The following is a 16629-nucleotide window of genomic DNA, read 5'->3' as shown; positions in this document are numbered from 1 at the left end:
CTGTGAGCTTACTCCAAAGTTCTATCATACACTAATTAGCACTAAAAACAAGTATTGCAAAGCCTGATGGGACTATAACTTTCTATTTTGGGTCATACTGGCGACCTGTCCACGATGTACCCCGCCCCTCGACTAATGGCAGCTGCAATAGGCTCCTACCGTTGTGTGGGTCATAAAACAGAAGTATTCTGGATAGTAATGAAAAATATCTACATCAAGTTCCATGGCAATCTATCAAATGGGTGTCAGCTTAATAGGATTTATGTCAACAACTGTCATTTTTCATGACAACATTTTTGTCAGCCAACTTCTAAAAATAATACACACTCAGCATCATTGTCAAAACAGCTCTGGCACATCACAGGATGGAGACAAAAACTCTAGGGGTGTCTTGTGGTTTCTGTCAGTGGGATGTTGGAAATGGACTGTTTGGTCCTGCAGGTTGCAGGGTGGGACCTTCCTGAATCAGGCTTGCTTCCAAGCATACACATGGATTCTTTGGATTGGGATAAAGAGAGTTTAGAAGCCATAAGCACACCTTGGTTTTATTGTTATATTCACTCTGCAGTTCCTGAACACTTTTTGCTCTTGGAGCACTATCCTGCTGGGGGAGGCCAATCTGAGTACTGTTGCCATGGGGAAGATACACTTAATCTGAATCAATGTCTAGGTGGGTGGGACATGTAAGAGTGACGGCACCCAAGATTTCTCAGCAGAACACTGCATTGCAATTAGATTACCTGTGTTTCGTACCTCATTTGCCTGTAGCTTTATGTTGTATTAGATTTGTTTCTATATGGAAACAAAAAATAACCAGTAATAACAGCACCGTTCCAATACTATCATCAGATCGAAAACAGTTGTACAGGTCTATTATTTTAGATGTGATTTAATCCTATCAGTACGCTCCTCAACAAGCAATGTTCAAGTATCCATTCTCTTTTTTGTCATTGTTCTGCATATTTACTCACAGTCAGCCTTTCTGTGTTATTTGTGTACCCTTGCACTATGTGATATCACTCATCTCCCTCTGGTCCATCTGTGCACACAAAGAGGGGGTACAGGGTTGTTTTGTGTGCCAGTGCTGACTGAATCCATCTGGTAACAAGGCAGTAAGGATAATAGCCACTGGGAGCGGTAGCCAGTCAATAAGACCTACAGCTTGTTCTGCAGGTCAATTAGGATTTTTTTGCCAGCTGTGATGCAGAGGCATGGGAACAGAGGTGAACCATGGCATGCTGTGGTGGCCCTTCAGAGACCGCTGATAAGACAGCAGGGGGAAAATCGTCACTTAAGACACACATAATGAACAGATAGTGAAAAAAAAAACCTTCTGTGTGACACTTCTATTGCAGCTTAAAAATGTTACAACCCGGGAGGAGTTGGAAGGTGTCGTTGAGACAAATGTGTTTTTAGCTACATTAAAATACACTGACAGCCACAGTCTGATGGAGTGCAACATGCTAAATCTTTGGTGCACAAAATGTTCTTGTGCTGTACGCATGAAAACTCTGTTATTGTCAAGTGCTTTGTGAGAATACTAACATTTACTCATTATGACTTATGTCCTTGTCTCCGTTCCATTTTTTCACTGATTAAAATGCCTCTCTGCCCAGAGCTATTAAGATCTGTTTAACATAGCGATGACATCTGTTGCAGTATTTTATTATGCTCCGTTGTGCTTGTCTGCATCTCTGACCAAACAGATGTTGCATGTTCTTGCGATGCCCTCGTGAAATGTGTTGTTTGAACTGAATGTTTTGTCCGACATCCTCTGCCTCCATCTCTCGTTATTTGAATATCAGTCACCTTTTCAGCACATACACATAATTAGCTGAGCGGTGGCTTTTATGTCATGGCAACTGTGTTTGCGAAGACAAATGTAATAGGGTGAGTGCTTAAATCAATACTCTGTGGCATACAAAGACAAACAGTGTTTGTAGAAAGCGTTCCTCTCGACTAAAAAGCAAACTGGCCCTGAACTAAAACACCAAGAGAACATCTGGAGATGACCTAATTTGAATGACTGCATTTATAAGATATTTTGAAAATGTGTGTAGTCGAGGGTAATGAAGAAATGACATACTACAGCTGTGTCTTTTTCCACCCCACAGAAAGAGAAATAGCCTGTGAAATTGAAAGTAATGGAGAAGGTGGAAGGGTTTTTCTGATGGACACATTTAAAGGATGAATGGTGCAATTTTATGTTTTCCTTATTATCAGCCAAGCCCGTGAAAAACAGTTTAATGTGTCTTAGATTATTCAGATGTGATCCAGACTAATATAACTAATATAAACATCTACCTGTGGAGCTGAGTTCATCAAATGGCTCCCAAAGTGAATTCATCTCCATAAACTGACATGTTAATTTGCCCATCTTAACAGCACAAATTAACTTGTTTACCACCGGGAACAAAAACGGTTTTGGGTACAATTGTGCTGGAGCAGAGCCTTTCTAATAATGCTGGAAGCAACTGAAAGTGATAACCTCAAAAATCCATACGCTACCACCCTGATACTTCCAATTGCGTGCATGCGTGCTCATATAATTCATCCTTTACCATTCCCTTCTTAAGACATGTAAGGGCTTATTTCCCCCAGTATTATCGATTATAATGTATAAAATGAGATGTTTCTGCTTTCCCTTAGCAGCCTGAAAGCAAATTGTACAATATTTTTTTACTCTGTGTGTTAGACTGCAGTGTTGTGCATTTATTCTTAGCCTCCTTAATAAACTGTGCTCTGCATATCATGCTGCATTAAGCTTTATAACAAATAGAGGCTCACACACTCTCCATGACTCTTAAGGATAGTATTCTTTAAACCAGAGGGGGAAAAAAAGGCTCATGCTGCTCTATAATGCAAGGACATTGTTAGCTAAACTGTACTATTTACTTGTACGTTTCCAGTCTTCTATCATCTTAAACACCAGCCAGTTTGATACTAGATAGATTACTACGGTGCATTCAGAGCTGTTTTCTCCTTTGATGCTTCTCACGTGTGGAATGAGCTCCAAAATATCTTCTATCCAACTTAATTTTATGCATTATTAGGGCCCTTTTGAAGGAAAACTGAGTGCCATGGCAGCCACTGAACTGATGTGCACAGTGCCTTCATGTTCTCAGTCAGATCCATTGCTTTCACATCGAATCTGGCCCCCAAAAACCAAACCAGATACTTCAAAATGACAGTCGACAAACCAGTGCGTTATGTCTTGGTGGACACATCAATATTTTGCAAACAGTCTATATTTAGTACACATTTTTGCGAGATTGTTAAGAGCGACAGAACCACATAGATACATTACAGTGACCGGGATTCCTGTAATAAAGGCACATGTCACCAAGTAACATATCAGTGAAGCTCTCTTGTGTATTTTTGTGTAGTTACATGGGTCTATGGATGCCAGTGTCTGCATGTCACTAGATCAGTTCACCTCTTCAGTCCTGACTAAAATATCTCAATAGTTACAGGATTGATTGTCATGACATTTATTGTCCTCAGAGGATGAAACCTACTGACACTGGTAATCACCTCCGGCTCCATCGTAAGATTCATGTTTACAGTTTCAAATGAAATCTGTCAGATGTGTTGCAGTAAAATGTTGACAGATTCATCCCGTTCAGAATGGATGGTAATAACTGTGGCTATACCCTCACTTTACATCTAGCAACCATCATCGGATATTTTAGAATACATGTCAACTCATTGCACATTATTGTAAACATGGACGCATGCTGGCATTACCACGAAAGTCATCCACTGGTAAAAGGCCCAATCCCTGTTAGTAGGACCAATTAGCTGTTTGTCTTTTCATTGGATTTTTGACATCCAGATTGATGTGAAATATCGCAAGACCTTGGAAACAAGCAGCATTTTAGATATGTCCCCCCCTCATAAAACAACTTGCCTTTAAAGTCAGAGGTACATCAACATATCGCATTTTGTCCTTTTATAGAGAGGCCATCACAGTGAGAGTATATCTAATGATGAATGGGAGGATTTTGATTGGAGCGAGGGTTCCAGTCAAACCACAACCCCCCCATTATAAATCATCTTGCTCTCTCACCTTCCTCGCTCCCTCTATGCTATGCTTGACAACACAGCTGCATATTATGATTAATTCTCTATCAAATTATGTATCATGCTGCTGTTACAATCTGGCCTCAGCTTATTCTGTAATTACTGTTGCTTGTCACAGCACTGATTTGCACATTTGGGAAGGAAGTTGTTACATGTCATAACACGAAGCATCTATTCTGCCCTCTCTTGACAGTCTATCCAAAAAGAAATGTGCAGTGCATTTATTGATAGTGAGAAATGCTTTCCAGTCTGGACAGCTTCTGCTTTGTTTGGGTCTTTTTTCTAAAAGCAGACTCACAAAGGACTTTGAAGGACGTGGTTATTCTCAGGGGCTGCCCTCAATCTGATCTGAACTGCTTTTGTTTGAGATTGATTTCATCCAAGGCCTCAACAGTGGCTCAGTGGGTTTTGAGACAGCCGACGTGTAAAAGTAAATATTCTACTGATCCGTTTTCCTTCTTCGTGGCTTGGTACAAGAACCACGATACAATGATACTGCTTTTTCATTCCTGATCCCAAGTAAGACCAGTCGATTAGTCTCTGTGCCGATCTGAGTTTCTGCTGAAGTGAAACTGTTGTACTGCATTTCTCACAGGTGTCTTTGACCTTTGCAGCTGCCTCTCGACATCTGAACTGGAAACCTATTATAGCTACAAACTCCCGAAATGTCCTAAATGTCAAGGCTTGTGTGAAAATGCTTTATTGCGATCATGAGACTCATTAGTGTCAGATAGTCTGTACTGTCTCATTATCTGCTGTCTTTCGATTAAGCAGTCAGGCAGAAATATCTAAATCAAACGTTCATGATGGTCTAATGATGGACTTCATGATGGACTAAACAACAGGCTGCAGCATGGTGTGTGAAGTGTTCGTGTTGAATGTGTTTGCATATCATTCACATCATTATCTCTGTTTTTTTTCCAAGTCAAGAAGCCAAATGAAAGTGAGTTAGAATTACAGAGTAAGCTACAACTAAACCAATTAGCTTAGTTCAGAGATCTATTTGGATTTTTTGTTTTTCATGTTATTTTCATCGTGGATCAGTCATCTGGTCAATCGTACATGTTCCCTCTGGCACTAGATTTATGTCTTGGATAAAGAAACTTCTTTTTGAGCCAATTGCTGACGTTGCTTTAATCAATCTCCCTACTAATGCATTTACATCCAGTTTAGTGTGAACCGCTAATTTGTACCATCACACAACAGCACCAAGCCTTTGCAGCACCATACACTGTGATCAGAGTTGTTGTCATTCTGTGTGTCTCCAGCAGCAACAGCCTGCTTTATTCTCGCAGCGAGGAAGATCTGTGCTCTCACAGTTTGGTTGGTTTTACACCTCATCATCTGACCAATCTGATCATCATCTGTGGCTTCAATAACTGTGTAATGAATGTGAGGAAACTTGAAAAGATGCTGTCTGCTGCTGCTCTGCGACCGCAACAACACAAACAACATTCTGTGTTTGTCTTTAACCAATGCAAGAAAACAAGCACGACTTTCCATTGAACAGCATGTGTGGCAGAATGAACAGCAATTATGGCAGCAAAGCTGATATTCTCTCATTAAAAACAGAAACTAAACGTGCAGCAATGTGAGATGAAAATGTTGAAAGAACATGCTGCTTTTACAATAAATCTGTGTGAAAGCAGCATGTTCTTTCAACATTTCCATCTCTGTATTCAGAGATGTTAGTAATTACTTAAAAATGTCAGTTTGTTGTTAAAATCGAATTTTCATCTGTTAAGAATCTGCTGTGAAGCAGCAGTGAAAGCCACCACTCTTTAGCGCAGCCCTAATTTCAGACAGTTAAACTCACTTTAATTCATGCTATGCCCCAATTTGTGAGTATAAGTGTGACAAACCATGTCCTCCTGTTCAATTAGTCAATGTGATCTGACTCCAGAATGTGAAATGGCTAAATTGAACACTTGGACAGCCAATGTGTGACATCTGCTTCTCAAAATCACAACATACCCTCGTTTTGCGTACAGTGAAACAGTCATGTGTGATATACATGAAATAAGTACACTTTCAAGGCTCCCAATATGTCGCATTCCGCATGTCAACTTTGCTCTCATTTGCGGTAACAAATACATGATCAGGATAAGATGCTAAAAAACAATTATTCACAGGTTGGCATCCCATTGTATAAAGGCTGCCTTACAACACAACACACAATCTAAACATTACCATCTCTCATTTTTCTGAGCTGTGACACCACTGTGTTATATGGAAACGGAACTTTTTCACATTTCCTATGAGACTGGGCTGCACCAGTAAGTCATCCACAATGTCACCCACACCTAAGCTCTACTTTTTATACAGGTGCTCAAGTGCTAGGTACATACAAGCAGCCATTTAGGGAAACAAATGCGAACAGTTTAAATGGCTAAATTATTTTGGCACCCTAATCAGTACCATTTGTGGCTTTATTATATTGTGTAAATCCAATAAACTGAGCAGGATAGTTATTTGCAAATTGAGGTCAGATGAGATGTTGTGTTTTGTTTTTTTGGGACAGACAGATGCAAAGAAAAGGGCATCCTCGTGAGAGGATGCGTCGTGCCAGAAGTGTCACATATGCTATGGATCAAAAAACACACACTGGCACACGCAACAGCTCTAGCATCGGGCCTTGCAAGCCAAACTGTAGCAGAACTCTAAGGGGGTTGAGGGGCTAATTAAAAACATCAAATGCCCACGTCTTGATCACATTCCAACAGAAGGTTATGCCACCTAGGGCAAAAATGGATGTCACTGGTCCAGGCTGTCTTTTACTGATCTTGTGAGGTTGTGAGGAAGAGATGATTGTTATTTTTTTTATATTTCCTTTTATATTGGCGACTGTGGACAAACATTTTTTCACAAAAAGTAGTTCTTCCGTGAAATGTGTGCGTGTTTAAATATAATTTGCCATTATGGAGCTGATTTCATTCTGTGTGATCTAAATGAAGCTCTCAAAACAGCAAACCATGATTTTTCACTCTGTTGAGGTCAGAGGCAGAGCACTCGCAGGTAATTACTCACATGCTTGACTGAACTTTGTCCATCCAGGATGAAAAACAAAAATGTCTCCCCCATCCGAATGTTTTCACATGACACCTTTGAAGGTGCAGATTTAAGCCTGTCAAGCCCGTGATGCCGGGGCTCTCAGCATGAACCTGACATCTCGGTTCACCTCATTCAACATGAATCTCAGACCAAAGGTGTCAAAGGCAGTGAGCTTCATCTGCTCATAAAAAGTGTCACCAGCTGATGGAAAATGATCTTTATGTCACCCAAACCTGTCAGAGTATGTCACCGATCTACTTCTCTCTGGTGTGTTTTGGTCTGTTGATCACTATGTTCTATTTTGAATTTGCTAATCAAGATGCAGCCATTCCCATTGTGCCACCGTAGTGGTGTGACTGCAAAAAATGAACCCAGACATTCATCTAATTCTTAACTGAATGATGAGTTATGAAGTGCTCTCACTGGCAAATGAAGTCGCACAGAAAACCAGCTTGGAAAAAAAAATGATTAAAAAAAATCAGCTGCTGGGGCTTCGGGATCCAATTATCAACAGCCTTGGCTGCTCTGATGAGCTGATAATATCACTGCATGGCAAAGTGAAAAAAAATGATGTGTTAAGTCTCATCATCTGATACAGTGGGTACGAATTTAAGCAGAGAAGTGTAAAAATGATGTGAGAAGAGCTTGGAAAACTGTTTTATTTCCTCCTCGATAACAGACCAGGCACAGTTGGATGAAAATTGTAATCAGATGAATAAGCAGCAGTTATTGCATTGGATTTAAGAAGTACATCATTATTTGATCTGTGGCAGACTAAAGCATTAATCTTCAGGAGCAGAACATCTTCATCGTCTTGTCAGATCAAAATGGAAGAGGCATATGGTCAATTAACTTCTCCATGTGCTGTCTTGCTCTGGTGTATTCTTGGATTATAGTTGAGATGATAAGAGTTTATTTCAGACACACTTTGTCATACTTTTATGAACTGACTTATGCTTAAAAAGAGAAAGAGCTGTACTAGATATTTAAAACACTGCAAAACTGTAACTGTAGGTTGTATTAACAGTGGCCCCCACTGACCAAACCAAACCACATCAAATCTGTACTCAATCACTTGGCCTTTTTGTGCCAATTCTGAAACACACACTTCCCTTTTCTGAAACATTGCTCATGATCTTTTCATTTTCACGTAATGATGATTGAGAATAAGTCGTGAAAATGTCAGAATTAGACGGCTGTCCTGTGGTTCCCTCACATAAACTGTAAATAAAAGATAGACGTGGTCATTCGATCTCAAAAATGAAGCCTTAAAGTGCAGCAACCCTGATGGCACTCCGCTTTTGCTCCAATAGTCTCCCATTAAGAATACATCAATGCCTCTCATAAATACTAAATGAAAACATCTTTCTCACAAGTAATTTTGGTGTCATTGCTTAGATTCACTGCGTTTCCTTAATGTGCTGGTGGCCATTCAGAAAATGTTCCGTAATCAAAAAGATATTAAGCCTCAAAGATATAGAATTTTGTTCTGTCATCGTTTAAAAAATCATTCCACTGATCCACCTTCTTGTCCAAATATCTGCCAAAAAAAAAAAAAAAACAAGGAGGCAACAGCCTAATGCCAAAACCAAGGTTTGCAAATAAATGGCTTACGTCACAATGTCATAATCCACTTCTTAGAAACAGTCTGTGGCCCTGCAGAGCTGCGTTAAACAGCATTATTCCACCAGTTAAGATGGGAGAGATTACAAAGACACATGTTAGATTTCTGCAGCATCTTTACAGACTTTTAGCGGGATAGTTGCATCCTCAACTTTTCCGGCTCTATAAGGCAAATGCGCAGTTTACCAGAGTAGATCCATCTATAGTCAGGTTAGTCTCATGATTCAGGCCATCACTTTATCCGATGCTGTACTTAGGTTAGAGTACTACAAAAAACTACAAATATTCTTTCAGGAGTAAGCGCCCTGCAATTAAAATGTTGCTTAGACAGCCTAGCTTAACAAGAAAAACTGTATTGAAAGTATTAGAAGCAGACAGAGCAGAAAAAAGTCTTATCTTTACATACCAAAGAGTCATCTCTGGGATGGTCTCTTTATACCAAATCCTTTTACTAATCTGTTGATAATCCACCTAATTAGTTGTGAGATGTTCCAAAATGTATTTTTTTTATTTCATAACTTTTGTTACCTCTGAATCTTACTGTTGCATATTCACAGCTGACAATATTGTTTAAGCTTTATTGATTAATCCTGTTGTCAGTATCAAAAGGGCAGCTAAATCACCAGTGCATTAAGATCTTTCACCACCACTCCCCCAAGGGAAACAAGCTCTCACGTTTTCTTTTTCGGTAAGGGTGGAGGGGAATATGAAATCCAGAGAGTAAACATCCTCAGCTCATACATAATTTAGGAGACTCCATTTGTAACTAACAGCAATGTTGGCCTATTTATGATTCGTGGAAGTGTGAGACACTGTTTGATCTTAGGAGCAGCAAAAACACAGAAAACAAACGTGCTGAAAGCTTGCCGGCGGGGATGGGCTATTCTTGGAGCACGTCATCGTGCTGGGAAAGTCTGGTCTGGTTCGAGACAGCTGGCTGAACATTAACAGTGTGTTCTTTTAGATGAAGAGGGCCGTGAAGTGCAGCCCTCAGCTTGATTCATGGAAACTGACCTTTTTGAGGCTTCACCTTTTTGTTCAAAGTTGACAGTAAAGCCACCCAACAGATTCATGAGCTAAAATGACCATTAACGTCTTTGTAATTTGTCAAATCTTGTCTGTTAGGTAATGGATGTGAATAGTTAGCTTTAATCTTGCTTGTTAGAACAGTTTGTTTGGGACGAACATATTCATCATGATAGGCTGGTTCCTTCGCCCACAAAAGTGAACAAAACAAAAGCTACATCTATTCTCTCACCACCCACACACGAGTTATCTATTTGTGTCACCATCTTGAATTTATTCCCTTTGTTTGCTTCATTTCAGGGACAAGTGTGCTCTCACCTTCCTAATTCTCCAAATCCTTTAATTGCTGCATAAGCCTGCCAGTCTGCCAGCGAACCAATTGAAGGGATGTTAGTTTGCCGTCTACTGCCAATAAAACAGTATCACCGCTTTATCAATGACAGGAGGCTGAGGCACCAGATGGGATATAGATGAGCTCAATATCTGTCATGTGTCAGAAGGACCCGACAGGCAGGGACATGAAAGCCTACATGTGATCAATACAAAACACTCCTCAGGGCTCTTCTTCACGCAACTCAATTTCAAATAGAAAACACCTCAGTGAAAGACAATAAGCAGGATGATGGTAATAGAGGCAGGTAAGGTATTATAGCTTGTGTTCCCCTTCAGTAAATATGCTTCAGTATTCTGGTCTTTGAATAAGTGGAAGCGAGAGAATAGCCTCAGGATACATGTATAAAAGCGCTTTAAATGTTGGCCAATAACAAGTGCTCAAAAGGATTTTCTATTTAGAGTCATAAAGCTATTCAGGTGGGCTTTGAATTGATTGTTTTTAAATATACCAAGCTCTGAAATAAAGCTTCTAACTTTGTTTCCTCAATTCGCAAAGATCTCAGTACAATTTTCTACAGAATAATTTGTGATGATGATTCTTCGAGTACAGTTTTTCACATGATTTTTGACACTTCCACTGATTAACCCCATTGTGGAAAAGTCAAGTGGATTTTCTTGAGTACAACACTTAAACGATCTGTAAGGTTTTGTTGAGGCACATACGTTGTACTGAAACATAAAATCAGTGTATTCAGCATTGGAAAGGCTTAGGTTGCTGCTGTCTCTCCAGGTTATCAAATAGAACAGCATCATTACCCCATAAGGTTAAAGAGTGAAAATCATCCACTATCTTAGTTTTTGACCACCTCTTCGCAATTATCACATATGTGGATGGTGAAATCAGAAGACATGGTGTGTTCACCTCCCAGTTCTTGTTGTGGTTCAGCCAACTGGGATCTTTTTCCTGTGACGCTGGATGCAGCCACGGTAACTGTTCAAGCAGTTACTGCTTTCATCCCCACTAACATACAGACAGATAACAAAACAGGAAAAAACCTGAACCCCCTTACGCTCCATGGCTCTGTTGTGCTGTTTGTCTTTTTGGAACAACCATCCTCCATTTTTTATTTTACCTGTAAACAGCGACAGACAAAGCAGTTGATTAAAATGAATCCACATATCATTTTTGCTTTTCATTAAACAAAAGGTCCCCTTGATAGCACAAGAATGTGATGATTTGCTTGACATATAATCCGTATTCATCAAACGCAGCTCCTCCACCAATATATTTTTCCCTGCTAACTGCTAACTGCTATTTTTCCCGTCTAACTCCCAGGATATCAGCATCATCATGACTAGAGCACAAGGGGTCACTGCGTGGCTTATGGAAATTCTGTCAATCAAATGCTGTGGCCGTCACAGTCATCAGATCTCATCCTAACTCAATACGAGTGAAAGATTCTAGACAAGGTAGACAGCATTTTCTACCACTGTACTAAAACACCAAATGAGGTGAAATCATCTGAATGAATTTTGTCATCCCTTGTCATCCCTTAGTTTTTCTAGAATCGATGTTAAAGTGTTGAAGTTGCTATGACGACCCACAGTGGCCCAACATCTTACTACAACACGCTTAAAGTTGTCTCTTCCTTCAGTTTGTCACCTGTCTGACCATGTTAATGTCTAGCTGGTTTCATGTCAAAAACTTGTTTATTCCATTTTTATAAAGAGTCATGTGAAAAAGAAAGTACACCCTGTCCGTTTCCAAAGTTACATCTGAACAACAGTGGTGGAGGGATGGTAACAGGACAATGGTCCCAAGCCTAGCAGCAAATCTACAACAGAACAGAACGGATGTTGCAATGGTCCAGCAGACCCGCCAATATACCAGAAGCTCATGGTAAATACCATATGGAAATTGATCAGTTTACAATGTGTGTCCTCAAAATTGTATTATTTTTCTTTTATTTGACATGCCCAATCAATTGTTCACAGGATGATAGAGTATATTTTTACAACCACAGTTTTGTTTCCCTAATAACCTATTCCATTATACCCCTTAACATTAGCCCACTACCCAGCGCTTAATGTAAATGTTGACACGGGGTTAATTGCCACAGGTACAAATCGCCTTCTATGGTGCTCAGTGCCAACTAAAACCACAGGCAACATGCAGCGGCAGCAAGTGGAAGTATGATCTATATTGCCAGCTGGGGTTATCTTATGCATTGCCTGAGGGGTAAACTCCTCATTCTAATTTTGGTGCTCCCAACTTCCTCCATGTTGTTGTAACCGTGATTTATTTCAAATAAACCCTACTCCACCAGATTTAGAACACAACATCGCTCTGTTGTCCTTTTATTTTGTTTTTATTGATGCATTTCATTGGCGCATTAAAAGTGAAGCCAATGTTTTTTTGTGAAAACACAAATTTGAGAGAGGCTGAGTGACTGAAGGCTGCACACAAGCACATACAGAACAACTTGTGTCATCACAGCCCTTTTGAAGCACAACAGGATCCAAGAGAGGGCAGTGGGGATTCAAGTGACCTCAAATGAATTAAATAGCCAATCACGCTGAATGTAGGCCAAATCAAAATTTTGCAAATATGCCTTTGAATTAGAAACATATGTGTGTAAACCGCATTATGTTATGAAAACCACGTTAACGACGCACATGCTTTGCTTCTATGGTGTTTTTTTTTTTTCACTCTGAACATTGACGAAAGAGAGCGAAACTAGGTGGGGGAGCAGGGACCGAGGAGATTGAACCGCTGGCTGTGACAGACCCCCCCCCCCCCCCCCCCCCCCCCCCCCCCCCCCCCTCCACATACACACACCTCCTCAGCCTCTTCTTCATCATCATCATCATAATCATCATCCTCCGCCTCAGCAGCAGCAGCAGCAGCTCCAGCTTCATCGGCAGCACAAGCAGAGGCAGAGTCCATCGAGAGAGCGCGTGGAGGTAATAAGCTGTAGGTTTCCTCAGGAGGTTCTCCGCTTCAGGGGGGAAGATGGGGAAATGGCAACTGCGAATGAGCAAATGTGAGGATCAAGAAATCCGACCAAATCTGCTTTTTTGACACAAACCCCGCTGGATGCATCAATAGGAACTAATTAAAGAACAAAAAGGTAAGACTTTCAAATGTTTTTGCCAGCTTTGCTCAACTAGCGTTTTAATGCAAATGCCTCTAAGACCGTCTGAAAGAAAGACATGTACGAGTCTTTATTGCAATTGCAGCCTAATTAATTAATAACTCGGTATCATACTTGCTCACATTTAAAATCGTGCATTTTTATTTTCTATCATAAAGAAAAATAAAGCTATTGATGCTGTTTTCTCCCCCTGAATGTTCGTGGGTGGGTGACAATAATCGCTTTGGCTGCTTTTCCGACTGAACATACAATAAAAGGCGTCTGTAGGCTATGTGTCATTTGAGAGATTAAAAAAAAGCGATGTTTTTACAGTTCCTTTAGCTCCTAAACAAAAAAAATATGTCTTCCTCTGTCATTATCTGGAGTCTAAGCATGAATATTACTCTCGTTAAGCATCAGTAGTTAAGTTATATTAACGTGTATTTCAAGAAGGAGGAGCGACTGTGGGTAAGAGAGGGAAAGAAGGCAAATAGGAGTAACTATGTGCCCCCTTGTGGTTTGGATTCATGCTGGGTTTTATGATTTTGCCAAAATGAATGTTGTAGAACATGTTGTAGAAAAACATCGGGGTGGAAACTAAAAACCCGCATGACTGAAGTACACTCCTGTATTTCATCATTTTAAGATCATAATTGATTAATTGTATCAGTTAGTGATCTCTATACCAAGTCATTTTGATGTTAAGGAGAAAAAAAATAAATGTCTACGACCGAATCGACCATTCAGAATCCTCACCACCATTCAACCCTTTCAAACTATCCTTTATTCAGGGGATGCTTATTTATGGTGTGTCACTCCAGTCATCTCCTGAGTGGCCCACATTCATGTATCTGTTCCTCTGTGGATTCCTGTTATGTAATCTCCTCCCCATCAGACTGCATCAGCCTCAGTGTTTGCAGCTTGGCTTATAAGAGCTCACATTTCACATTTATACATAGATACATATCTGCATCTACATAGATGTAGATATAAATATATGTATATATACTTATTAATTTAATTGTAGAGATATAGCAAAAGGGGAGGGGCTAATAAGAGTATGTCTGTGCGTGTGTCTGTCAACACGTGTGTGTCTGTCAACACGTGTGTGTCTGTCAACACGTGTGTGTGTGAGAGGGGGGGCGTTACTGAAAAAAAAAGTGATGAATTATGCAAACAGATCTCCCTGTTTTGGCTACTACCCCTTCAGTAGTTGTGTGTGTGTGGTTTGAATGTGATAACACTTTAATGAATTTCACTTCATTTTTCAGACTGCCCACATTTGACGCCCAGTAAACATGGACGGATCTTCATCCTCCCTCCAGTACGGATCAAAAAAGCGCGTCAAGATTCATCCGAACACGGTTACAGTGAAATATGCCACCCACTTCCCCCAGCCTGGCGATGAAGGGTACGATGATGCACCCTCTTTTGAGGAGTTTGGCGCCTTCGCAGAGGCGAATGTCGGAAAAAGACTGGTGTCGGACACTAAAGGTGGCAGGACTTTTTTTGGAACCATGGAGACCCAGCCAAAGCAGCCAAGCGTGCAAAAAGACAAGGGGGTCGAGGGCCAGCTGGCGAGCTTTGGAGAGGCGAATGTGTTGGCGTCCAGAGTGACCTGGATGGCCCTGTTTGGGGCAGCAGTGGCTCATGGTTGTGTGGCGCTGATTACTCGTCTGGCAGCAGACCGCTCTAAGGTTCCTTCTCTTGAGCTACTCTTCATTCGCTCTGTGATCCAAGTGCTGTCCATCCTGGTGGTCTTCTACTACCACGAGGCCCCCTTCGGCCCTAAGGGCTACCGACTTCGTCTCTTCTTCTACGGTGTCTGCAACGTTATCTCCATCACCTGCGCCTACACGTCCTTTGCTATAGTACCACCCAGTAATGGCACCATCATGTGGCGTGCCTCCACCACTGTCTTCAGTGCTATACTGGCCTTCTTGCTGCTGGATGAGAGGCTGGGCTACACAGATGTGGTTACAGTGGTGGGAAGTGTGTTCGGTTTGTGCCTGGTCATGGTGCCAAATGTAGCAGATGAGGAAAAGTCCAGGCTGGGGTTTTGGAAGGAGGCTTTTGGCTACACAATGACAGTGATGGCCGGCTTGACCGCTGCCCTCTCCATGATTGTCTACAGAGCCATCAAGGAGCGCGTCAGTATGTGGACGGCACTCTTTACCTTTGGCTGGACGGGCACCGTGTGGGGTGCCTCCACCATGTTTGTCATGCAGGAGCCCATCATTCCTCTAGATGGGGAGACCTGGGGCTATTTAATTGGGATCTGTATCTGCTCCACTGTGGCATTCCTCGGAGTCTATTATGCTCTAAATAAGTTTCATCCAGCCTTAGTTAGCACCGTGCAGCACCTCGAGATCGTGGTTGCCATGTTTCTGCAGCTCATTGTACTGAGGATGATCCCGTCTGTGTATGACGTCATTGGGGGCTTGGTCATCATGATCAGTGTCTTTACTCTGACAGGAGTCAAGCTGTACAGGGTGAGCAGGGCTATACGCCAGGATTATCAAGAGATCTTAGACTCACCTATTAAGTGAAGTTAGATATGTCAGTCTCATTTGTTTACAGTGTTGCTTGGTTGTGCAATTCAAAGAATGTCTGGATCCTCAGCAGATGGTTTTGTATTGTTGTGCCGTTGAAAGAGTGCCAGTTGTGTAACTAATGTCTTAATATTTGTGTGTGAAATAAAAGACAAATGTAATATGGTGACCTTTTCCGTCAAGTAGTACTGGTTTTATGTCAAACAGTGTCGCTAAACTAAACTAAGATATCAGCAAAAAAAAAAAAAAAGTTACAGAATTAACCTAATTTGTGTGATTTTTGCTATGCACCAGTATGTAAGATCATATTGACCACGCTGAATCTGGAACTGCAGCGTAAAATCATAACATGAACAAGGTGTGGTGTAATCCTCTGTTACATTGCCAAACTGTGTAAATGTCAGCCAAGAAAGTATTTATAGTACATACAAGAGGTAAAATGATAAAAATAAATATCAACCACATTGAAACATAACTGGTAGAAATTTTCTTAGCCTTAATCTCTTGCAAGATGAGACATTTTTATTTCTTAAAACCATGACATAACAGAAAGACCATCAGCGGGTGTAATGATCTGTGTGTCAAAGTAAACTGTAGGAGAGATTCTTAATTTAATTCAAAGGTTGGAGTAGCTCCCAAATTATGGATGAAGAATACTGAATACTGTTCTCTCCCAGTTATTTGTGCACAATCGGCAGCCTTGGCCCCACCGGCTGGTTGATATGTAACACTGGTGATTACCTCCTTGGATGTGGCTTCTGTTTACTTTCAGATGCATGTCAAACTAATGCCCAGAGGCAGGTGAACTGTATTGAATTAAAGTCCCC

At 40.9% G+C, this 16629-nt stretch overlaps 1 protein-coding gene across 1 annotated transcript; it reads left to right on the top strand.

Moving 5' to 3' along the window:
• The first annotated feature begins 12951 nt into the window (after positions 1-12951).
• On the top strand, positions 12952-16115 carry slc35g2b (solute carrier family 35 member G2b). Its single transcript, XM_072378784.1, has 2 exons — positions 12952-13247; positions 14522-16115. Exon 2 carries the CDS (start codon positions 14549-14551, stop codon positions 15797-15799), a length of 1251 nt encoding a protein of 416 aa, XP_072234885.1. The 5' UTR covers positions 12952-13247; positions 14522-14548; the 3' UTR covers positions 15800-16115.
• The last annotated feature ends 514 nt before the right edge of the window (positions 16116-16629 follow it).

This window comes from Leuresthes tenuis, unplaced genomic scaffold (assembly GCF_036924035.1).
Source record: "Leuresthes tenuis unplaced genomic scaffold, fLeuTen1.0.hap1 SCAF_24, whole genome shotgun sequence".
Classification (NCBI taxonomy): domain Eukaryota; kingdom Metazoa; phylum Chordata; class Actinopteri; order Atheriniformes; family Atherinopsidae; genus Leuresthes; species Leuresthes tenuis.
Note: the sequence above shows the minus strand (reverse complement) of the source record. Positions and strands in the feature narration are given on the sequence as shown.